The 25,577-nt window shown below is 45.8% G+C and overlaps 2 protein-coding genes across 2 annotated transcripts in view; one reads left to right on the top strand and one right to left on the bottom strand.

The window, feature by feature from the left end:
* The window catches only part of FEM1B (fem-1 homolog B), a 39,127-nt gene that overhangs the window by 8,048 nt on the left and 5,502 nt on the right, over positions 1-25,577 (bottom strand). The gene's annotated exons all lie outside the window — the stretch shown is intronic.
* CLN6 (CLN6 transmembrane ER protein) lies at positions 38-24,239 on the top strand. The gene is made up of 7 exons (XM_066592944.1): positions 38-174; positions 5,333-5,447; positions 9,318-9,416; positions 9,786-9,974; positions 12,856-12,911; positions 21,478-21,600; positions 23,456-24,239. The coding sequence occupies exons 1-7, from the start codon at positions 122-124 to the stop codon at positions 23,724-23,726; spliced, it is 906 nt and encodes a 301-aa protein (XP_066449041.1). The 5' UTR covers positions 38-121; the 3' UTR covers positions 23,727-24,239.

Genomic DNA, 25,577 nt, shown 5'->3' with positions numbered 1-25,577 from the left:
GGTTCTCCCTTTCGCCCCGCCCCTGTCTGGACACGCCTCTCACGTCACACTTGATTGGCTGCTGCACTGAAGTCTTGCAGCTCGGCGGGGTCCGGAGCTCAAAACACCGGAGAGCGGCACCATGCAAAGCGCGGTCCGCCGGCGGCATCAGCAGGCTCCGGGATCTCCGGCCAGGTATATGGGGTATAACAGAATGTGTGCGCCCTCTCCCGGCAGTGACGGACATCCTCGTACTGGGACGTCAGAGCGGCATGATGGCATCTGCGAGGATTTCAAGGGGTTTTCCGGGGTCTGAAAGTTTTAGCAAGTTTTCCCCCATGCAGTAGATAGGTGACAACTATTACATGGGTGGGGTCTGAGCACTGAGACCCCCGGCCATCCTGAGAACGGGGGTCCCTGGATGTCACATTGCCGAGCATGCACGATCCGCACTCCATTCACTTCAATGGGACTGACGGAAATGCCCGAGCGCTTCCGATCTCTGCAGTCCCGTTGAAAGTGAATGGATGCACGATCGTCCTGGGATCTATGGGGGGTCTCTGCAGTGAGACCCCATTGACTATCATTTATGGATAGGGGGTAACTTGTAGTTCTGGCACAAACCCATTCACCTTCAGTGGGGCAGGAGATGGTGGAGCGCTTGTACCCATCAGCCCCAATGGAAGGCTTGGACCGGTGGTCGCACACATGTAGGGACGTGGGTCCCTCAGGATCGGTGGGGTCCCAGCGGTCAGACGATCACTGATCTATTAGTTTTCACCTGTTCAGTTAGTGGGTGAACACTTTCAGGGCAGCTTCGCATGTGTTTTTACGCATGCCTCAGTGCAGCATCGTTACAGTAAGAACGAGGCAATTTTGCGTGCGTATTGGCATATTTTAGCGTCCTTTTTGCGCTTGCAGGGCATGTTCGTTCACGCGCTAATGAGTTCCAGATACGCTCTTTTTTTGCACAGCGTTCTGTAGCATATTTCACATCTCCCATAGACTTCTACGGGGACCGTGGTGCGCAAATGCACGCAAAACATAGAACTGGTTCACGCAAAAACAAAAAGGTAATGAGAACGAACCTATTGAACTCAGTGGGTTCTCTTCTGCTTATTGCACGCGCAAATTGTAAGCCGGCCTTAATCTCTGGAATCTCCTTTCTGTTCCTCATTTGTCGACTTCTGCAAATGTGCGCAATTTACATGACTTTTTATGGAGCAAATGTTTAGCACAAAAAAGCTTGCAAAAATACGTGCGGTATATAAACTCGTGTGCGTCAGCTCTTGCGCGCGCACACACCCCGCCCCCCCTCATCGGTGCATTTTGCTGCACTTTTTTGCGCTGGCAAGGCACATTCATCTGAACGCGATAAACAAAGAGTCATCAATTGAAATGGCTAATTAGTCTTAATGCGTTCCAGATGTGTTCTTTTTCCTACGCAATTGTTTAACGCATCTTCTAGCATACTGCATGCAAATTTGTATTACACCCCCCCCCCCCCCATTGACTTCTATGGAAACTTGTGGTGCGAAGATACACAGAAAAATAGAGAATTTTTATATATATATATATATATATAATTATTTTTTCTTTATTTGCGCCATCAGAATGTGCGCACAAAGTATGAAAATGTGAATAATCCCATTGAAATCAAAGGGTTCAATCCTCTGCGTGTTGCACATGCCAACATTTTGCGCACAAATACGCCCGTGTGAAGCCGGATTTACATATTTTTATTGCAGTGGAATTTGATAATTTAATGGCGACGTTGCTTAGACAGTACATGTCTGCAATGTAATTGTGTATGTACAGTGTTTATTACGCGCCCATAGAGAACAATAGGGATCAATCGTGCGTAATACACAGTAAAACAGAACATGCTGCTTTTTTTTTTTTTTACGTGCGTAATATACCCAAGTGTGAATGGAGTCATGTACTTTCATTGGATCCATTCTGCATGCCTAAAGCGGTCTTCTGCACAGCGCGGGGACCGGACATTGGCGCAGGTCGTCTTGAGACAGACGTGTCGGATATGGCTGCGGTCTTATGTAAAGAATTGCTGTGGAGTTTTCTATCTGCTCAGGTTGGTTGGAAGAAAGAGCGTCTTCATGGATGTAAAAAAAAAATAATCTAACACAAATGCCGGGGATGCGGAATACAGTATTTTATAATCCCCAAAAATCATGTGGCTCTGCGCTGCATAGTGCGAACAAGACTTAGGGCACTCCAGAAATGATTGCTGCATTGTGTTCTACCTAGTGAAGACCTGAAGGGTGGAGCATATGTTGTGCTGCTGCAGGCTCTTTGGGGGGACATTATGGTGGATCTGCATCTCCTGGGGTTTTCCTTTAGGCTGGGTTCCCACAGAGCAGAATCCCGCCGGAAATCTTACGGTTTGGCGGCAGCGAGATTTCCGCCGGCAAAGCGCTGCTTCAAAACCCACGTCACATAGCTGCGGGTTTTGTAGCGGCTTGGCCGCATGCTTTTCCGTTGCGGCCGGTGCTCCCGTAGAGGAGAGCACTGCCACGACAGAGGAAAAAGAAATTTGACGTGCTGCAGCCGGGGAATCTGCGCCGGCTTTGCCGCGACAGATTGGCCACCCCATGTGGACAAGATTTTTGACAAATCTCATCCACATCGCTGACTAATCCCAGGATCAACGGCCACAGGCAGATTTGCCGCAGCAAGACTCCGGATGGAATTTGCGCGTCAAAGCCGCCTGCGGCCGCTAATCCTGTCGCATTAATGCCAGGGGTGTGGCGCAGATTCGCCGAACGCAGCATGTCAGTTTTTTTTGTTTGTTTTTTTTTAAATTCCGCTGCGGCTGCGCTCTCCTCTAAGGGAGCGCCGTTCGCAACGGAAAAGCGCATGGCCAGGCCACTTTAAAACCCAAGGCTAAGTGCCGCAGTTTTTGAAGCGGTGCTTTCCTGGGGGAAATCTCGCGGTTTTTTTCGCTCCAGCCAAACCGTGAGATTTCCGCCAGAAATACGCCCTGTGTGATCCCAGCTATAGACTTCGTTCACATGCAGCAGATTTTTGAAGATGTCTCTTTGACTGTCCTATTCATCCAACTGGAGCTTGTACCGTAGAAATCCACATATGTGCCGCACAAGCGGATGTATGGAGCAGGAGCATGGGCAATAAATCTGCCATGTGTGAATACGCTCTAAACCCAGTTTCACATGGTCAAGAAAAACCTGCGACATTTGTGCACTGCGACACACAAATCTCCCACGAATATCAACCCATTTTGAATGGCTTCATACTCACGAGCATTTTTGTTTTTTTGTTTTTTTTCTTCGCGGTGCCAAAAAAAAATCATGGCATATCCTATGTTTAGGCATTCCCTCCTTTGCATCGCATCACTGATTGTTTTCAATGGGGCCGGCAAAGCATAGCACGGCCGGCGAGGTGCACCCGAGTGAGATGCCAAGTTAAAAATTGCTGAAACGCACTATAATAGAGCAGACAGTGTTCGAAAAGCGTCTGACAAGCCCCATTGAGATCGGTGGAGGTATTTTACAGCGTTTTTAGCAAGTGTTTTAAACGCCACGCTAAAAAAAAAAACTGAGTGAGCCTTAGGGCAGCTTCTTACAAAGTGTATCTGCTTTGAGCTCACCACAGCAGAAAATTCGCTGGGAATCTGCAGTAGCTAAACGCGCACCTAAATTGTGCCGATTTTTCAACACTTATGTCGCAGATCTGCTGTGGATTTTAACCCTTTCCAATCCAGTGGATCCGCCTCATAATGCGTGAAAGTCGTCTGCAGATCTCTGGTAGGGTTGTATTTTCCTGCGTCTCACGACGCACAAAACTCGCGCGATTTTTGGAATGCACCCTCATGTGATGCAGAATTGGCTTGCATCTCGTTTGACGTTTGCCCTGTGAACATAACGCACAAGGAAAGGCTCGTTGCCTGGAGTTGGAAAACTTTAATTAATCAGTCGCACTCTCTTTAATTATGCAGACGCTTGTTGGTAACCGTGTCTACAGCCGTCACAATTTGTTGCGGAGCACTTTTTTCTTGTGTCAATGAGCCCTTGAGAGGTGATGATCACATGGGCGCCCGGCTCAATACAAGACCCCAATCTGAGACAATTGGATTACATTATTCCCCATAATTGGAAAACTTTACATGGGAGAAAAAAAACGGATATTATATTTGAATTCAGCGCACCAAAGTTACTATAAACCGCCTATCTGTTACAAAAATTGTGTTGCACAGTGTTATTGACTGGTGGGGGTTCACCGCTTGGGATCCCTGCCTAATATCTGATCCTCCGGACTCTGTCAGTACAGCGGGGCTGGACATCTGCATTGGGGTCGGAGCCGAAAGTGTAATGGAAGGCATTGTTCCCATTGATGTCAGTAGGAGTGATGCCTTCTGCTACACTTCCAGCTCCGACCCCAATGCCCATGTCTGGCTCAGTTAGCGAGGATCAGATGAGCCGCAGACTGCGGTCTATCAGCTATTGATGACCATTCCTGAGAATAGGTCCATAGTAAATGCTCAGAAAAGCCCTTTAACTGGCAGGCTAAGACGCTGGCATGAATAGGGCGGTGTAATGGCTCCCTCGCGGTCACAGCTGGACACAGATATTTTTTCCACCCCTATTGTCTATAAAGTGATTTCCTATTGACTGCAAGTGTGGCACAACTGATACTGGAATGGTCACCCTACAAATGGTCTGTGCGGAGCCCCAACCAAAAACTAGTGGTGTTCTACTACCAAATGTCATAATATTAGTTTAGATCTGACACTAGATTGTCTTCATAATGGGTGGAGTTTGAGTGAGACTTATAAATGTCATTAAAGGGGTATTCCAGTGATTCAAAGTGAAAGTTACATGCTTCATAAAGTGATAACATGTAATTGTGCAATATAGTGTTAGAACTTGTTTTACAAAGCGGCAGAGATCTTCCTTTACTTGTGGTCCCTCCAGCTTAGCTCTCCATTGGTATCCAATGGCCACGTTCTGTACGCTCCGCTGTCTTACTGGTCAGGCACGCTCAGTGCTTTCATGTTCTGTAAGGGCGACACAGTTTGTACAGTTATGATTGCTCACTTGTCGTACCGGCTGTGGGGCATTCTGGGAGATGTCGTTTTTGCATTCCCCCGTGGCCATTTTAATTACAATGTGGAAATCTGAAGCTTGCTGGAACGCAGTGATGGTGCAGGTTGGCAAAAAAAATGGTGCTGAAGTTTAGTTTGATGATTTTAGATGGATGCTTGGAATAACGACAATTGGTGGGAACATTAGGGAAATGTTGAAAATTTTGCCCAGACTCCGGAATACCCTTTTAAGTTCTATCTCTGTAATGTTAATATTATTGCTGATACCTTCAGATTTGGTGCTATTCAACCCGATGATGGATCAAGAAATAACCGCTTTCACCTGGACCTGTGGTTCTACTTCACCTTGCAGAACTGGCTTCTGGACTTCGGCCGTCCAATTGTTATGGTAAGTGCATATAACACTTGTAAGCCTCTTATTCTGAGATCTCATAGAGAAGAAATCACTCCTGGATGGCTTTATTGTAAGGGTGGGTCGAGGGAAGAAGTTGCTCTGGATGGGAACATTGTACAAGTGTGGGGGAGGGAATTGTTCCGGATGGATTTATTGTACCATTGGGGGTGGGAGAGGGTGAGAAATTGCTCTGGATTGGATTATTGTACGGAAGGGCGGGGGGGGGAGAGAAATTGCTCTGGGTGGGATTATTGTACAAGTGGGGGGCGGGGGGTTGCTCTGGATGGGATTATTGTATGGGTGGGGAGAGGGGGGATTGCTGTAAGGGGGCGGGGCGTGGAAATCTCTCTGGATGAGATTATTGTGAGTGTGTAGGGTGTACTTGTTCTGGATGGATTTATTGTACCGTTGGGGGGAGGAATTGCTCTGGATGGGATTACGGTATGGGTAGGTGGGGGGGGGGAGTTGCTCTGGATGGGATTACTGTACGGGGGTGGGGGGGTGGAAGTTGCTCTGGATGGGATTACTGTATGGGGGGTGGAAATTGCTCTGGTTGAGATTACTGTACAGGGAGGGGTGGAAATTGCTCTGGGCGGGGGGAATTGTTCTGGATGGATTTATTGTGCCTTTGGGGGGGGGGGGGAGAAATTTGCTGCAAATCTACAACAAAATCCACAGCAAATCAGTGATGTGTGACTGCAGCCTTACATATCTTTCATTAAAACCAGATCCTCCAGAGCAAGACTTGAACTTTATCTGAGACGGGCAACCCCACTCTTATTTCTGAATTCTCTAATGGGGTATTAAAAAAATAAAAATAAAAAGTGTCATTGTTTACAGAATGAATTTTCAAAGGGGTTTCCTGGCTTGCGAGTCCCGGTCCCTGCCATTCTTAACCCAGAAGAAGCTATCTGCAGTCTTGTGCTGTTCTTGGCAGCATCACCGCCGAAGCACCACTGCACATTGAATGGTGTGTGACCACAGCCAGCTTCTTTAGGGTTCGGAGAGACCAGGACTCCAGCTCTGGAAGGGGAACCACTGAAGGAGGAGAGCATGCCTTATTTCCTTATTTTTTACCATTCCACAGCTGGAAAACTTTTTGAGTCTCATTTTAATGTATTTGTAGCTTTGTTTTTTTATTAGGTGTGACTGATCCTTGATCTTGTCACAACTGGGCTGAAGTAGGTCAAGAACTGACGTAGAGTGGTATACGGAAGACTGTTACAATACTCTATTACAATGTCAAAATGTTAAGTTATCCTTTTCAAAGGTGGCAGTACTAGTTAGCTTAAACTGTGAAAGGTTTGCTGCTATGTTACATTATCCCGTGCGGTAACTTGAGGCTCCAGGTATGGGATCACTTGATGCATGTTACTTCAATGGTGCTAATTAATTTAAAATGCACTTCTCGTCAACCAGATGCTCTTTAAAACATGGCTTCTCAAAGATGTCCATGAAACAGTCCCTCAAACCCCGGATCAATCAATTTCGACTGATTGAGACGGCAGTGCTTTCTGTCTGTTGGTAGACAGTGAGCCGTACTTAGAGGGTTGGTTATGGAGATCTTGAGGACATTTAGATATTCCTTAAACGGCAACTTCCATCTTTAGACATAATTTTCCAAAATTTGAGATCAGAGGAATCTTCGTTGAGTTACGGCCAGTACTAACCACTTCGGCAGTAGAAGTCCTTCTTCAATGTCAAGAGCAAATTCCTCTATCAGGCAGGTCTGGGCCAGAGAGACCCAGCTGGCAACACATTTTACTACAGAGCTTTTCCAGGACTTGCGGTACCTTTTACACCGGCCAATATTCACCTGAGTAATCACTCAAATGAGCGATTTTCGGGTGACTGTCTGCCCGTCTACAAACGACCAGTGACGGGGCACTGAGCAAGAAGTTGTTGCTAGCCGTTCCGTTTCAGCTCACTGAAATAGGCCAACTGCTGAGCGGTTTCAGGATCTGTGTAAACGATGATTGCTCAGTATATGAGCGACTGCTTGTTTACAGTGTATGGAGGCGGGTTGGCTGGAATGATAGCTGCCATTCTGCCTCCGTTCATTTGAAGGACTATCACCCCTGTGTAAAACACGAGCAACGGTCACCGGTACGGCTATTGGGTGCTTATGCGCCTGACAGTTGAAGTCAGTGATGGTCTATCTTAAAGGTACCTTAACAATCAGACTGGTGGGGTCCAATTCCCAACCCTCTTGTCAGTCAGCTGTTAGTGATGAGAAAGAAGCCAGAAAAATCATATGACTTTTTTTGTTTTTTTTAATGTAAATAATGCCTGCCTTTTGTTTTTTGTACTGACTTTTTGGTTTCATTTTTTAGTTGTACATGCTTTTCTTTGGTGCGTTTTTGTTTGTTTCTTTTACCTATATAAAGAAGCATATGGAAAAATGGCAGGAAAAAACCCCTAGATCCAGACTGAGATTTTGAAAAAGTACCATGGATTCAAAAAAGAAAATGTGTTTGTTTTTTTTTTGCTGTTTTTGTTTGTTTTTTTTTTAAATCACTTTTGCTACTGTTTGTATGGCTTTTCACATTTTACTGCAACCCTAAGGGCTCATGTCCACGGGCAAAAGAAGAATTAAAATCCGCAGCGGATTTTAACTCTTCTCCTGCCCGCGGATCCGCATCCCATAGGGATGCATTGACCACCCGCGGGGTAGATAAATACCCGCGGATGGTCAATAAAAGGGATTTTTTTAAAAATGGAGCATGAAAAAATCTGGACCATGCTCCATTTTCATGCGGGGCTCCCGTGGGCTTCTATTGAAGCCTATGGAAGCCGTCCGGATCCGCGGGAGACCTAAAATAGGAATTTACTCACCCACTCCGGTTCTTCCCTTCGCCGAGGCTCCATCTTCTCTCCGTCGCGGCCGGATCTCTTTTCTTCGGGCCGGCGCATGCGCGGGGCACGTCACCGACGTCATCCTGCGCATTCGCCGGGCCGAAGAAAGAAGATCCGGCCGCGACGGAGAGAAGATGGAGCCTCGGCGAAGGGAAGATCCGGAGCGGGCGGGAGGTAAGTTTATTCTTATTTTCAGCCCTCATGTCCGCGGGGCAGGAGGGACCCGCTACGGATTCTCCTTGGAGAATCCGGAGCGGGCCTGATTTTCCCCATGGACGTGAGGCCTAAATCAAACATCTGGACTCAATGATTTTTGCTGCAAGCAAATGCAACCAACCCCCCAAAAAAAACAAACAATGTGACACCAGCTGTAGGGTATGTTCACAAATGTCAAAAACCGTATCGTAATTTATGACCTCCGTTCTGACTTTGAAGCAGATCCGTAGTAAACTTCACCCCTTCAATTGAAAGGGTAAAATCTACTGTGGATCCGCGTCAAAAACCGCATCCAAATGGTGGCTTTCAACAAAATTTTGATACGGCTTTTCCACTGCAGAAATTCCTCACCATTTCCGCCACATATATACATAGCCTCTTAATGGGCGCAATTCCGACGTGAAAAGTGCCGTTTCTGCATCGATAAGTGACATCGCTGCCACTGTATAACAGGCGGGCCTCGCACTTTGCATATGTCTGCAGTTTTAAGTTTTCTGTCTGAAGACCGTTTTTCACCGCATCCTCTCGATCCTTTTTAATATTCCGCATTGCATCGTTTAACTTAATTGTATTTGGCGTTTTGTGTTAGATGCGTTGTAATCCATCACTCGGCTCCCGGCCATATGTATGTTGGGCTTAGTGTTCACAAATTATAGGAAATGTTTTAAATTCCACATATAAGACTCCAAATGCAGAATGCTTCTCGGTGTATTCTTTCCAGATGTATCTTTTCTTTGCAACCAGAGATGAAGTGATTTATTAGTGAAGTCATGTTTTCTGTTCTCTCTGCAGATTATCCTTCCCTTGGATTGGTTCCCATTGAATAAACCCAGTGCAGGCGACTACTTCCATATGGCTTATAACGTTATAACTCCGCTGTTGCTGCTGAAGGTGAAATGGGATTAATGGTACTCAGGACTAAAGAGTAAACCAGAGGGAAATAGAGGCTTTAAAGAGTGAAGCTCCATCCTTGTAGCCAGAATAAGCTTAGAAATGCATGAAATCTACCTAAAGCTGTACAATCTAAGTAAGGAGTAGGGCTATAGGGAGTCATCGCCAGAATACAGGCTGCCATCTGCACAGTCTCTAGCATTGCAATGCTAGGTTACAATAATTTGGGAAGTTGCCATTTATGCAGTTCCCTTATATGATCTTTTAAAGAGCATCCCTTTAATATTGCATGCTATACTGGTAGGTATGATGAAAAATCAGAACTCGGGGGAAAAAAATGTAATTCTCAAATTTTCTTGTATTTTCCAGTTGATAGAAAGATCACCAAAGACCCTCCCTAACTCTGTGATCTATATCAGCATTATGACGTTTGTCATGGGGGCAAGTATCCACCTGGTGGGAGATTCTGTCAACCATAGACTCATCTTCAGCGGATATCAACTTCACTTGTCTGTGCGGGACAACCCAATTATGCAAAATCTACAGCCCCCCACCCTGGTGAGAAGTACGGGTGTACAAATGGGAAAGGGGTTCTGCAGCTCACATGTTGGAGATGATGATGCCCTTTAGTGATGCCAGAGTGCAGCCATGACAGTTGCCTTAATTTAGTGGCATCACTAAAGGGGTATTTCCACTTTAAGGCGGCCATGCTCGGACACTTGTGTAAGTTCCATAAGAGGGAATGGAGAGAGGCGAGGACATGTACAGCCGCCTCACCGTGGAGGACGGGGGTCCTGGGCCCGCTGTCTCAGAGATGGTGCCCACATCTATTAGACATTTATAACCTATCCTGTGGATATCTTATAAATGTCCAAAGTGGGAATACCCCTTTAAATTACTAAATGCAGCACTCATGCAACAGCGCATATTTAGTGACTTCGCAATCATTTAGATGGCTCGGCCCTACTATTGGAGAGGAGCCACAGACTTCACCGCGCTCTCCAGAAGCGTTACCCACAATGCTCAGAGGACTGAGCATGTAGTTTACTGTACCCCAAACTTCATTTTTGCTTACTATTCCGACAGTAGCACTTTAAGCTGACTTTCAGGGCAACACATTACTGTTCAGAAGTCAGTTCAATTGCCAATGTTTTTTATTTATTTTTTAAATGGTAACTGTACATTTAAAAAACAAAACAAAAAACTTTTGATATGTCAAAAGTTTAGATCAGTGGGGACCTGCATGCTGAGGCCCCCGCTGATCTATGAAACAAAGGTGCTGCAACGATCACCAGAGCTCTTTTGGCTGCCATCGTTTTATCTCCTCTGAGTAGCTGAAGACTGACTTAACCCCTTAATGACATGGCCTATTTTGGCGTTGAGGACCAAGCGATTTTTGGTATTTTTCCATCTCCATTTTTCAAAAGCCATAACTCTTTATTTTTCCGTTGACGCGGCCGTATAAGGGCTTGTTTTTTGTGTGGCGAGCTGTAGTTTTTATCGGTGCCACTTTTGGGTACACAGACTACATTGTAAAACTTTTTTTCATTTTTTTTTTTATGATAACGGAGAGAAAATGCATCAATTCTGCCAGAGATTTTTTTTTTTTTTTTCTAACAGCGTTAATCATGCAGCATAAATGACACACTAAATTTTTTTCTGTGGGTCGGTACGGTTACGATACCAACATTCTTATATTATATAATATATATATATATATATATATAAGAATTTTGGTATCGTAACCGAAAAGTGTAGAAACCTAAAAAAAAAATTATATATATATATTTTTTTTTTTTTTTAGGTTTCTACACTTTTTTGCAATAAAAACCCCTTTTTTGCAAATTTCGGGGAATGTACGGCTTTTTTGATCACTCTTATTGAATTTTTTGGGAGGCAAAATGCTAAAAATTAGCATTTTGCCTCTGTTTTTTAGCATTTTTTTTTTACGCTTTTTGCCGTACAAAATAAAAAGCGTGTTCAACTTTTTGTACACATCGTTACGGATGCGTCAATACCAAATATGTGGGGTTCAAATTTTTTTTTTTCCCTTACACTATTTGAGTCCCTCTGAGGGACTTACAACACTGTACCTATGATCGCTGTGATAAGGCATGGCAGAGCTACTGCTCTGACATGCCTTATCGCTTATACAGCGAGCATAGGCATTAGCACTACAGGACGCCAGTGTCTCCCTCTGTGAACTCTTTCCCTGCCGCGGTCTACTTAGATGCTGCCCACCGCCCCCCCCCCCCCGCCGACTGACAGCCGGCTCCCTGTCAGTCAGTCATGATCTCACACTATCCTGATGACGTAAGGGTACGTCATTTGGTGCGAAGTACCAGCCTGTCATGATGTACCCTTACGTCATAGGGCGGGAAGGGGTTAAAGACCCCTATCCTTAGCTATCAAGTGGAGCGACAAGCAACGTTGGCAGTCGAAGGAGCACAGCGCTCAGGTGAACGCTGCAGCTCCTTCATTTCAGTGATCCGCGGGGGTCCCACAGATGAAAAGTCCCACAGATGAAAACTTTTGATATGTCGCTGTGACATGCTGAAAGACTTTTTAAAAGTGTAGTTACACTTTAAACCATTAGTAAGAATTTGCATTGATCCGAAAAGTTAGATATTCAGTACCAACTTCAAAGTGCAGTGCTTATCTGGGTATTCATTTATAATTGATTAATGGGGGATCAAGACTCTCGGTGCATTTTTTGTTGTTTAGTCCATCTTGTCTCGTGTTCTACTGTAAATAAGGGAGATGGAACAATACCCCTGCAGCGCCACCTATTGGATGGCAGCATTCCTGCAAATCAATTTCTGACCCTTTTATAGAGGTCTGTAGAGCATTGATTGGGAATTGAAAATCAAGCCAGAATCCATACACAGACAGCTGTTTAGGGTTTTTTTGCCCGTCATTAGTGTGCAGTGGGATCCTGGCTTAGCTAATGAGAGGCCTGTGACGTGGGGCAGGAAATGGAGCTGCAGAGGTATTGTTCCATTTTCCTTATTTGCATATTACCCAGAGGAGCATGGATGACCTTATAAGTCTCCTCACTTACCTTCTAGGTGCTCTCCCTAAGAAGTGATGTTACCCCCTCCTTGACCCATGTCATAGGCCTCTCACTAGCCAAGCCAGGATCCTACTGCACACTGATGAGGGGTGTAAAAACCCTGAAATAGCTGTCTGTGTATGGATTCTGGCTTGTTTTTTCAATTCCCAATCCTTGCTCTACAGACCTGTATAAAAGGTCAGACATTGATTTGAAGGAATGCTGCCATCCAATAGGTGGCGCTGCAGAGGTATTGTTCCATCTCCCTTATTTGCATATTTCCTAGAGGAGAATGGATGGCCTTAAGTCTCGTCACTTGCCTTCCTGGTGCTCTCCCTAAGGAGATATGTTACCCCACCTGACCCATGTTTTCTTCTTTTGTTACAGGTGGACTCCTTTGAGTTGTTGTACTACTATGATGAATACTTGGGTCATTCCATGTGGTAAGCATTTATAGGATGTCCTTGTCAACACTGATATTGTAATCAATTTAGTAATAATAATCAATTCTATTACACTGTTTGATTATCGAGCCCAAACATTCCTTTGAAAGCTTTGATCACCCAACAAGTGAGCGGCATAAAAAGACCAACGATCAGTCGCGAATGAGTAAACGTTCATTCATTCCCTGATTTGTTATATTTCAGCAAACCTAAAAAACAATGGCTGATTGGTGGTATATCTACCCATGTGAACATGGATTTATACAGTCAGCCTATGGGGAGAATGGTTGTAGTGGTGATTGTTCAACCCCCATAAGCTGATTCTTGGACTGTGTAAAAGAAAATTTAACTGAATGAATGAATGAATGAATAAATAAATAAGCACCAATTGAAACACATGTAGGATTTGGCCAGTCTAAAAGGATCCTAATGCAGGCCTCCCGCCAAGTAGTACAGATGTATGTAATTACAGTGCATTATGTTCCCCTAAACAGTATACATTGATTGGAAAATGTACCGCAGTGGCCTAACTAACTCACAAAACTAGCAGACGATTTTTTAAAAATCAGTCTTTAGATGGAAGCCACGTACCCTTTTTCGCCAACTGTTGTAGATGCAAGAAAATGCACCTCTTGTCAGACCATCACACCAGCAGGGGGCACTGCGCCACTTCACAGCAAAGGCAGGATTGAGGCGCTTACTCCGAGGTTTCCAGACACTAACACGGTCGTCGTCGGTGCCAAAACGAAATCTGGATTCATCCCTGAAGACATCACGGTCCACTCTGTAGCAGTCCAGTTTTGTTGTTCATTACACCACTGCAAATGGAGGCGACAGTGGGTGTCAAAGGCCGTACATGTAATGGGCACTGTGAGACTAAATGTCCTTCAGCCAAGTGCCTGGAAATGATTCTAAGACACAGGGGATGTAGCGATGGTACCACCTGTCTCTGGATGGCGGACGACGAAAGAGAGCTGCTCGTGTTTGCCAGACGATCTCTCTGATTGTGGTCTGTAGAGGGCGTCCTTAGCCCGGTTGCCTTGTGTGCCCTCACACATACTGGTCCCAACACCTCCTAACAGTCCGGTCAGAATGGCCCGGTGGGGGACAATTCATCAATACGACCATCCAGCTTCTCCCATCCCAATAATGCGCCCCTCTCAGACTCTGTAAACTGGTCAAAATCTCTTCTCTGCGTCGTAGAGGTGTCTAGTGGTCAACAAGCGGAAAAAGAGGTCCCTACACACAAGGAGCCTCCGAGAGCCTTTTATAGGACAAGGGGGGAACCACTTTTAGGGCCTGGGTGACAAGACTATTCATCTAATCACACCACAACTCTAATCATTTACAGATCTGTCTGAGATGGAACTGCATGCGAGTTCTAGGGGCGTGATTTTTGTTTTTCCTTTTTCAGTGTAAATTAAACCAATTACAATCAAGTACCCCAAGTATGAAAATAGATGGTTAACACCTTACTTGCTGGCCTGCTTTTATATAAATTAAACATTGCCAAAATACAGATACAAGAGTTGAACCTAAAAATGACAGTTTGCATGTAATATACAGCATTTTACCAAACTTGAGACGAGCAGCAGGACCTTGTGGACTCCACCTTGTGGCTCTTTAGCTATTGGAAAACTACAACTTCCAGCATATCCTGAAAACCTGAGGAGGTCGGGACATGGCAGCATTTATGGGTTCACAGGCTGAGCAGAGGCATAGCCTGGGGCCGCAGTGCGAAATCTGTAACGGGGCGCCCCCAACCATAAGGCTTCATTATATAATAAAGGTCATCTCCTATGGGAAAAGAGACCTTATGGGCCCCCTAATGCTAGGGCCCGGGTGCGACCACATCCTAAAGACCTACAATATACATAGGCAGATTTAATTATATAATACTGCCTAAGGGCTTCCTTACACAGGCGCATCCAAGTTGCACCTGATGCCTTTTTGTGCGGATTTTCATGTGGACTTGAAGATTTCACCCTTTTAATTCAAGGTGTGAAGTCTGAAGTCTGCTGCGGAGCCGCACGCATCAGTGCAGATTGTTGATACGGATTTTGTAATGGAATTTTTCTATTACAGAAAATCTGCACCAAATCTGCTGTGTGTGAATGAGCCCAGAGGATGTTTACACACATGGCTTCTTTGCTGCAGATGAAATACTCCACAGGAAATCTGTGTCAAAATTCACACCATCGGGTATGAATTTTGTAGTGGATCTGCAGCAGACCTCACTTCTTCAATTTACATTCCACTGGCAAATTCTGTATCAAATGGTGCGGATCGGCTGCAGACCTTTTCAGCTGCAGAAAATCCACAGCAGGTCAGCTACATACAAGCGCAACCTTAAACCTCTTTCACACGGCCTAGAAAATTGTGCGAGATTTGTGCAGGGAGTATTCTGATTGCCATTATGGAGTCAGGATGGACTTTTCCCCCAAATGGGCTAATTGGCTTCTGCCTCTTGGGGTTTTTGCCTTCCTCTGGATCAACTGGGGGGTTAAAATAGGCTGAACTAGATGGACCTTGTTTTCATTCAGCCTAACATTCTATGTTACTATGAGCTGTACGATCGTCGTTCAGTGTAAATAGCAGACGTTCAGTACTGAACGGCCGCTATGTTAAGTCTATGGAGAGGGAAGTGCAAGAAGAGAAGTCTCCTCCTGCAGCCTCTCCGCTGTGAGCCAGCGATACTTGTTTCTGTGCAGCAGCACGAGCGAATGTGTGCGGGGACGAGTGTCGGGCATCGTTTGCCTGATATTGGTGCCATCTAAATGGACACCGGCAAAATTAGTTTTCAAACCTCAACAAACAGATTGCCAATCAGATTAAATGCATTTTTTGCACACAAAAAAAGTTGAACTCTGGCGAAAAGCTGTTGCATTTCTGCTTAATTTTCATTTAAAAAATGCAGATGCGGATTCTTAATCTGCAGCGTTTTTCAAATTTCGGGTGTTTCTGCAAAAAAAATTCCAGTATAGGTGAAGGAGACTTGTAAAATCTCACTCATTTAGCTTGAACTGTAAAAGCTGCAGAATTTCCGTAGACATCCCGTTAATGGAAATTCTGCAACGCATTCCATATGTTTGAAGGCGGCCTTATAATTGGACATTATAAAATTAAGGCTCTTTTACACGAGCCGACCGTTTGGATTCCCGTATCGAGTGGGGTGTTGGAGTGATTATTAAGTGTAAATGTATGCCCCGACTGAACAAAGAATTATTTCACTTCTCATCTGCAGAAACTGAATGACTGACCGATCCGTGTAAACAGGCAGTTGCTCACTTATGAACAACTGCCTGTTTATTGTGATTGGAAGCAGACCAGAATGATCCCTGGCCTGCTGCACCTCCATTCACTGAGTTTGTGCTGTTACACAGGAACGTGAGCATCAAACGATTGTTGCTGGAACGATCTGTTGGGCGCCCCGTGTAGAAGGACCCTTAGACTAGGCCAGTGGTGGCGAACCTATGGCACGCGTGCCAGAGGCGGCACTCAGAGCCTTCCCAGCTGGCACTCACCACCGTTGGCCGCTCACCACATTAGTAAATACCGGCAGGGGTGCCGCAGCTCCCCTGCTGGTATTCACTCGACATCGCTGCTAGAGGTGCTGATCCCGGCGCACACTGTGATGTCAGTGTGCAGCTGGGATTCTCCTCCCCCCTCCTCTGACGTCTCCTACTTGGTTCCGCAAGAGCTGGGAAGGGAGGAGGTGTCCAGCAGCATGTCAGTGTGCTCCTGAGATCAGTGGCAGCAACAGCGCCAAGCAGAGGAGGTGTGGGGGGTGGGAATTTGGGTCTCGGAGGGGAGAGTGCTATTACTACAGGGGCCACTGTGGGATGTCGCTATTACTACAGGGGCCGCTATGGGATGTCGCTATTACTATACGGGCCGCTGTAGGATGTCGCTATTACTGCACGGGCCGCTGTGGGATGTCGCTATTACTGCACGGGCCGCTGTGGGATGTCGCTATTACTGCACGGGCCGCTGTGGGATGTCGCTATTACTGCACGGGCCGCTGTGGGATGTCGCTATTACTGCACGGGCCGCTGTGGGATGTCGCTATTACTGCACGGGCCGCTGTGGGATGTCGCTATTACTGCACGGGCCGCTGTGGGATGTCGCTATTACTGCACGGGCCGCTGTGGGATGTCGCTATTACTGCACGGGCCGCTGTGGGATGTCGCTATTACTGCACGGGCCGCTGTGGGATGTCGCTATTACTGCACGGGCCGCTGTGGGATGTCGCTATTACTGCACGGGCCGCTGTGGGATGTCGCTATTACTGCACGGGCCGCTGTGGGATGTCGCTATTACTGCACGGGCCGCTGTGGGATGTCGCTATTACTGCACGGGCCGCTGTGGGATGTCGCTATTACTGCACGGGCCGCTGTGGGATGTCGCTATTACTGCACGGGCCGCTGTGGGATGTCGCTATTACTGCACGGGCCGCTGTGGGATGTCGCTATTACTGCACGGGCCGCTGTGGGATGTCGCTATTACTGCACGGGCCGCTGTGGGATGTCGCTATTACTGCACGGGCCGCTGTGGGATGTCGCTATTACTGCACGGGCCGCTGTGGGATGTCGCTATTACTGCACGGGCCGCTGTGGGATGTCGCTATTACTGCACGGGCCGCTGTGGGATGTCGCTATTACTGCACGGGCCGCTGTGGGATGTCGCTATTACTGCACGGGCCGCTGTGGGATGTCGCTATTACTGCACGGGCCGCTGTGGGATGTCGCTATTACTGCACGGGCCGCTGTGGGATGTCGCTATTACTGCACGGGCCGCTGTGGGGTGTCGCTATTACTGCACGGGCCGCTGTGGGGTGTCGCTATTACTGCACGGGCCGCTGTGGGGTGTCGCTATTACTGCACGGGCCGCTGTGGGGTGTCGCTATTACTGCACGGGCCGCTGTGGGGTGTCGCTATTACTGCACGGGCCGCTGTGGGGTGTCGCTATTACTGCACGGGCCGCTGTGGGGTGTCGCTATTACTACTGGGGACCACTGTGGGGTGTCGCTATTACTACTGGGGACCACTGTGGGGTGTCGCTATTACTACTAGGGCCGATGTGGGATGTCGCTATTACTACTAGGGCCACTGTTGGATGTCACTATTACCGCTGGGGCCGCAGTGCGGGGTCACTATAACCACTAAAGCCGCTCTGAGGGGGGTCACCCTTATTGTTGGGGCCGCTCTGGGGGGGGGGGGGGTCAATATCACTGCTGGGATATGTTTACATGAGGTGAAAATGCTGCAGAATGTCCTCAGCGGAAGTTTCCGTGGCAAATTCCACAGCATTTCTGCATTCAAAAGAAGTCAAAATCTGCACGTTGTCTATTTTGAAACAGCCTTGTCCTTTTAAGGATGATGGAGGTAAAAAGCATACGTCATGATAAGCCCCGCCCCCTGACATGTTGGCACTTTACAATGAATAAGTGGGTTTTGAGTTGCAGTTTGGGCACTCGGTCTCTAAAACGTTCGCCATCACTGGACTAGACAGTCTTCAAGTGTGCCAACTTTATCACAGCGACTGTGCTGGATGATAAATCTGGCATCTCTTTAGACTGTCGAGCCTAACACCTATTAATTTTATAAGCGTTCGTGCGCCAAACCTTTAGACAGCCTTGATGTTGACCTATTGGCAACAGTGTTGACTGTCAGTTGATCCTGGTCACCCACAAAAACTGTACCAGATGAGAGTTGAAGGGATTGCCCATGAATAGAAAAACTTTTTTTTTTTCTTTCTCCCTTACAAAAACCGCGCTATGCCTGGCCAAGTGGTACTCGCGGCGCATGTGGTTTTAGTAACCTTGATTGATACCTCCTGGCTAGTAAAGTATATTTCCAGACAAGCTAGAACGTCACTCTAAGTTTTTTGTTTGCCTAATTTCCTGTTGTGCTAATCAGCGTCTCGCATGCCATCTGTGCAGCCGGTCTCTCTGGTACAGACAGGTACACAACTGTCAGTGTAGCTGTCAATGCAGACAGGTGATTTCTCCATGGAGATGGTTGTGAAGGTCGTGCTTGGCTTTTTAGGTGGCAGAGTTGCAGGAATTAAAAGGAGAGGGAGCACAATGCTCCCTGGGGGTAAAAGCATGAGACCACAAAGGATAAGCTAGTGCGAGATGCAGTGACTGCACATTTAAGCAACTTTACCACGTGGCGGCATGACTAAACATTTAATGAGTAACTCTGATCCTGTGTAGGCTAATATTGTACCCCTAAGGCGGGAATGAGGGGGATGCAGCTGCAACTTCGTTTTGTGAGACTGGATACAGTAAAAAAAAAAGGAGGCGGAGCACAAATGAGGGATCTGATTGGTTCAGAAGGTAGCCATACCCATATGTTAATAGCACCATCTAGTGGTGTCCATACTGTCTTGTTCTCTGTTTAGTTGACACAGAGCAGACAAGTCTATGTGTTCCTATGGATTGAGACAGAAATGCCATATGGCAAGATAATATTCTTTGGGCTAGCGCTGCCTTTGGACTACACACAAGATCAGGAGCCACCAATCCCAATTAAAGGATGAGGCTCACACAGATAAATTCATTGAAACACGTTTTGGCTCCAGAGTTGCAGTTTTACCTGCCGCCCTCCATTTGCAGCGTTCAACTACAGATCTGTGATTTTTCTGAGCCCAACTTTGGTCTTCCAAGATGACTGCAACACTTCTCTGACAACCCCAACACACACTGCATTGGTAATCTAAGACCCTACATACTACTCTTTGACTGGCCAGCGCTGCTCAAGTACGGTAAGCCGTGTTGGCCAATCGAAAGCCAGCATGGAGTATCTGAGTACCGCTACACCGAGTAATGAAAGGAGCGCTGTGGCCATCTTGGAGGATTGAAGAAGGACCCAGGAATTGGGGCATCCAGAACAGGGCGCCTCAAATTGATGGCTACAAGTGATATTAACCCCCCGCCCCTTTGCTCCCATGACCAATTTTTGTCCCTGAGGCTCAAAGGTGATTTTTTTTATTTTTTTTTATTTTATTTTATTTTATTTTTTTAACCCATTTTCTCTGCTTCTGTGCCTGGAAGCTGTTACGATGCATCGATTGTTGTCAATATCTTCAATCTCTTGTGCCAGAAAATGAAGTAATAGTATTGATCTTATATATATTTGTTGCCACTTAGCCAGGCAGTTATGTTCTCAGGGGGCAGTTCATTTAACGTTTTTACTTCACAATTCCAGCATTAAGAAACTGCAATTTTTTGTGACAAGCTCTCATTTGTGAAAAAATGTGCAACCTTTCAGCATTTTTCCTCTTTCTTGCCACTCCTGTAAGGCTACCTGTTGCAGAGCAGTCACTGTAACTTGGGCTATGGCAGGTTTTACCAGCACAGGCACACTAGCAGCCCAAGAAGTTTCTCCATGGGCACTTATTGTGGACCCGCTTGCAAAACACCGGTCTTGGATAAATGTGCCCCCTAGTCGTCTTTTCTAGATTTAGTAGTGTTTGGTAAATGCCATCAATCTTTTTGTAATACTGTCAATAATTGTTAGAGTATTTATATTGATGGATGATTTTTAGTCTTTTCCTAGGTGTCAATGCTCATGGAGTCTGGGCAGCCCATAGGGACACTCATGTGAGCCCAGTGCCAAGAGGGCTGACCTGCCCTGATTTCTAATGAAGCGCAAGGAATTCCACCCTTCCCCCAACTAGACGTTGAATGGGCAACTTAGTATGTGCTGGTGCCCTGACTATTACTCCTGTAACTGGCCATTAATTTGGTGACTGTTTCTCTTTAACCCCTTAAGGACACAACCTGTTTTGGCCATAAGGACAAAACTAATTTTTATTTTCATCTCCTCTTTCCTAAAGCGATAACTCTTACTTTTCCGTTTACATGGCCATATGAGAGCCTATCTTTATCGAATTATTTTTTGGCAGGTGACAAGCTGTACTTTTTACCGGTAGCATTTAGGGATACAACTGCTTTTTATGACCACTTTTATTGTATTTTTTGGGGTTGGGAAAATGAACAAAGTTAGCATTTTGCCTCCAGTGGCTTTTTTTTTTTCTTTTTACGTATAAACCCTGTTTAACTTATTGCACAGGTCGTTACAGATAACTATGATACCAAATATGTGAACACCGATCCCCGCTGTCGGTCACAGCCGGCTCCTGTTATGACTGGATGGACATTTGTCTTTTTTCAGCCTAGCATATTATGCTCTGTGCCCGTGCTATCTAAAGGGCATAAGTCTACGTCCTGTTGTGTTAACTATCACCCTGCCAGGACATAAACGTATGTCCTTTTGGCATTAAGGGGTTAATTTGGATTGTAAAGATAAAAATGTCTGCTTTCCTCCAGAAACTGTGCCACCCTTGTACGTAGGCAGCTTTCTTTCAGTACATAAGGCTAGACTGCAACAAAAGACGCAACCATGTTTTTCTCTTCAAAACTATAAAAGGACTCCTTTAATGTCGTTCAGTTAAAGGGTTTGAAGTAAATTTAAGGGCACCTGAGGCCACAATCGCCATGTTTCTCTGCTGTATTGAAATTGCAATATTTTTGTAAAAAAATAATTTTTTTTCTTTTTAGGTACATTCCATTTTTTCTCATCCTGTTCATCTACTTCTCTGGTTGTTTCACGACTGTGAAGCGGGAAAGTGAGATGCCTTTATCTGCCTGGTCGTTGCTGCTACCAAGTAGTCTGTATTACTGGCAAGTATCTTTAGAGCATTCCTCCTAATAAACAGGTATGGAATATATGCAATTATATTGGCCCTATAAGGTGGTACCTAAATATGAAGATGTGGGGTTTCTACACCAAATAAAGTGATAATTGGCCAGCGGATGCAAGCTACATGGTAAAGTGAGTTTCAGACCAGACTCCCACTAATAGCATCCTCTGAGATGTCAGAGGATGTGATAGATCTACATACTAGGAGATTTACCATTGAAAAGAACCTGTCATCACCATAGTTCTCCATAAACTATGTTACGGAGCTCAAAGGGGATGGAATGGTGTATATGGGGAGCTCGCCATACTCTCCAGGCGCTCTGTTCACTCCCGCACATGGTGTGACTCTTCAGTTGGCTGGGTGCGTTCTCCCATTCATCTCCAGAAGACAGCATATACACACAGCTGGCTGAAAAAAAACGTAAATACAAAGCGTATTATGCATTTAATAGGCAGTGAAAAGAGCCATTGATTTTAATGGGTTTATTCACAATTGGGTATTTTTAACGCTATGTTTGGTCACGTGAAAAAAACAAAACGCAGAATGCCCTATATTGGTGCGTATTACACACCCCAATAACCCACTGAAATCAATGGGCATGTGTTAATATGCAGGAAGTCTATTTGTGCAAAAAAAAAAATAAATTGACCTTGGGCTCCTTGCACACAGGTGGAAATTCTGCGGCGGGATTTCCCGCAGAATTTCCGCCCGTACACGCCTGCATAGGATTGCATTACAATACGCAATCCTATGCAGACGGCCGCGATTTGTATGCAGAAAATCACGCGCAGAAAACAAATCACGGCATGCTCTATTTCGTTGCGGGGCATGCCCTATGTCACTCCCCTGGCGGTCTGAGCATGCCCGGCAGCTGGCACATGAAAGTTCCAGGGCTGCGGGAGCAGGTGAGTGCCGCGCTGCTCTCTGCACAGGCTCTGGTCGGGTCCAACTGTGAGCATTGTCGCAGCCGGATCCGACCCGGCCGTCTGCAGGTGGCCATAGCTCGTATAAAAATTGTTATTTATACAAGCTAAGGATGATTTTCACGGAAGGGCTTCTATTTCAAGCCCTTCCCCGAAATGCACTGCGGGGCGTTGCCTGCAGCCCATTGCTTTCAATGGGACCAGCTGCAACGCCGGCCCCATTGAAAGCAATGGCAGAAGATGAATGGCTGGGCGCCCAGCCAGTCAGACCCAGCCCTTTCAGGAGGCTAGGATTTTTAAATCCCCGCCTGCTGAAAGAGCTTCAGAACACTGCTGGGATTGCACGGACAATTCATTGAATTGAATAAATGGCTGAGCGCTGTTTTTTTTTAAATCCCCGCCTGCTGAAAGAGTTTCAGAACACTGCCAGGATTGCAAAGACAAGACGTGCCAGAGCCTCGACAATGGCAGAGAGGTGAGTATATAGGTTTTTTAAATTTTTTTTACACCAGCTAGGAATGATTTTCGGGGAAGGGCTTATATTTCAAGCCCTTCCCCGAAAATCACTGTGGGGGTTGCCTGCATCATGTTGCTTTCAATGAATAGGCTGGCGGCTGTAGCGCCAGCGCCATTGAAAGCAATGGTCACGCATATTTTGCTAGTGTGTGGAGAGCTTTTTTTCTTTTTGCGCATATCGGTGACTAAGCCCTTACGCTGTGTGCGCATGGCAACTTCACAGTGCCACAGCGCTGGAACTCAGCACCCAGTGAGATGAAACGCAGCTTCCCTGTTCAATCACCTATGAGCCACATAACGTAGTTTATAAGGCTCAAAAGAGATGAGCGGTTCAGCCGAATAAAAGTGAACATGGTCTACTTGTCGCCTTAGCTTTGCTTTTCCCCTTTCTTCTAGGTACCTGGTAACTGAGGGGCAAATCTTTATCATCTTCATATTCACCTTCTTCGCAATGCTTGCTCTGATCTTGCACCAGAAGCGTAAAGGACTGCGCCTGGACAGTAATGGCCTTTTCCTGCTACTCTCATTTTCCGTCACTTTGTTCCTCATAGCAGTCTGGATTGTGTGGTTATGGAATGACAAAATTCTGCGCAAGAAATACCCTGGAGTGATCTATATTCCCGAGCCCTGGGCGTTCTACACGCTGCACATCAACAGCTTGCACTGAGCTTGGCGCTCGCAAGGAGATCCGTTCCTCCCCTTGTAGTCACTTGTAGGCCTGGAACTTGCCATAGACTTCCATTATTTTACCCCATAGGATCCAAATAGAGGGGGTTAAGTAAAGGAGAGCCTGTTTTCTTCTTCCTGTAGTGCACTTGGCTGCTTTTATGCAGATTAATTATATTTTAGCATATGGGGATTGCTTTGTTCAGCCGCTAGCTTCTCTAATACATTACCAGACTTCTACAAGAACGGCAAAGATTTGGGTAAAGGAAAACAGACTTCTCTGTTAGATTTCAGAGGCTTTGAAACCTATTGCCCTGCAGTCTTCCTGAGCGCGGGCATAGTGGATTTTGTTCTAAGGATCCGTTCAGACAATCAATTATGGATATACATCATCAACGTGAGTGCATTGTTACTTATTATACATGATGGCAGATGCCGCAATAGGACCACTGAGAGGAGTCTGCAATTACAGTGGATGACTGTTTCCAAATAAAAGCTATATTTTTTCTTTTTACTGTGAAGCATCATTTTCTTATCAGCTTTTTATTGTACGGTAACTGCCTAAGGAAGTCGGCGAAGCACTGCCTGTTGGCCATAGCTGGCACACTACGTCATTATAACCTATGACGCTATACATATGGTCCTTAGGGGGGGGGGGGGGGGACACAAAAACTCATGGCTTGTCCTATTCCTGTCCATTTCACGGACGAGAAATGGGACATTCCAGTGCACAGTTTCGATGGGATAACACGCTGATTGCTGTCAGTGGGTTGTCCGATGCAACTTGCACTTTGGCTAGTGAGTATCTACCCTCTCTAAGGCTATTTTCACACCAATGTTTTTCCCATTAATGGGGCTGCAATGATTTCAGAGTACTCTCAAGCAACATCTTTAAGGCTCTATTCACACAGCATATTGCTGGGGAGACATGTAGTTACTGACAAATGTGGAATAGGATCCCCTCACAAGAATTACTCCATAAATAAACTTTTAAGAAAATGCAGCAAAACTCTTTCCAAGCAGGATAAACCCCGTTTTTGGTGCTAAATACACAGGGTGATTTCCAAAAAGTTGCAAAAGTAAAGCTGATTTCTTCATAAATGAGTTGACCTACAACAGCCAGAATGATCTGAAAAGATAGAAGAGCTCTTCAAGTTGTTAATGCACCTTGCAGATGTTTGATGTGGGCGCCGTTGTTGAAACTGGATGACCGAAAACAAAGCATTGCCTCTACAATGGAATCCATAACAGAGGATGTACTGGGACACGTCTAGGAAGAACTGGACTACAGACTTGATTTTGATGTGGGCGCCGTTGGTCACATGGCAGATGTCAAATTGGTAGTCCAGTTCTCTCCAGACATGTCCTGGTATATCCTCTGTTATGGATTCCACTGTGGAGGAGATGTAGTGCTTTAGGTCATCTAGTGTCACCAACGGCGCCCACATCAGACATCTGTAAGGTGCATTAAAATCTTGAAGAGTTCTATCTCTTTTCAGGTCATTCTGGCTGTTGTATGTCAACTCATATATGAAGAAATTCGATTTACTTTTGCACCATTCTTTTTGAATTGCCCTGTAAAGCCCTCACACAGCTGTAATGAACAATTGGGAATAAACCCTTGAGTGCTCATGCAGATCCCAACCTTCTGGCCCCGGAATCCAGCGACCAGAGATGAAATTAAGTAAATGGATTATAATCTGCAAAAGATAATTCATGGTAAGGTTGGGTTTTAAAATATATTCTTCTACTGACAAAAACATACAAAAAGTAGAATTGGGCTCACTGTCCATATGTGGATAGTGATGGTATGATGACCTATATTGCTCCGTTCATGGATAAAGATGCAGGT

This window comes from Eleutherodactylus coqui, chromosome 2, assembly GCF_035609145.1.
Source record: "Eleutherodactylus coqui strain aEleCoq1 chromosome 2, aEleCoq1.hap1, whole genome shotgun sequence".
Taxonomy (NCBI): domain Eukaryota; kingdom Metazoa; phylum Chordata; class Amphibia; order Anura; family Eleutherodactylidae; genus Eleutherodactylus; species Eleutherodactylus coqui.
Note: the sequence above shows the minus strand (reverse complement) of the source record. Positions and strands in the feature narration are given on the sequence as shown.

Coding starts and splice junctions, on each gene's coding strand:
- CLN6 (XM_066592944.1), top strand. CDS start 122: ATGCAAAGCGCGGTCCGCCGGCGGCATCAGCAGGCTCCGGGATCTCCG. Junction 175..5,332: donor GCTCCGGGATCTCCGGCCAG/GTATATGGGGTA, acceptor TGATACCTTCAG/ATTTGGTGCTATTCAACCCG. Junction 9,975..12,855: donor ATCTACAGCCCCCCACCCTG/GTGAGAAGTACG, acceptor CTTTTGTTACAG/GTGGACTCCTTTGAGTTGTT.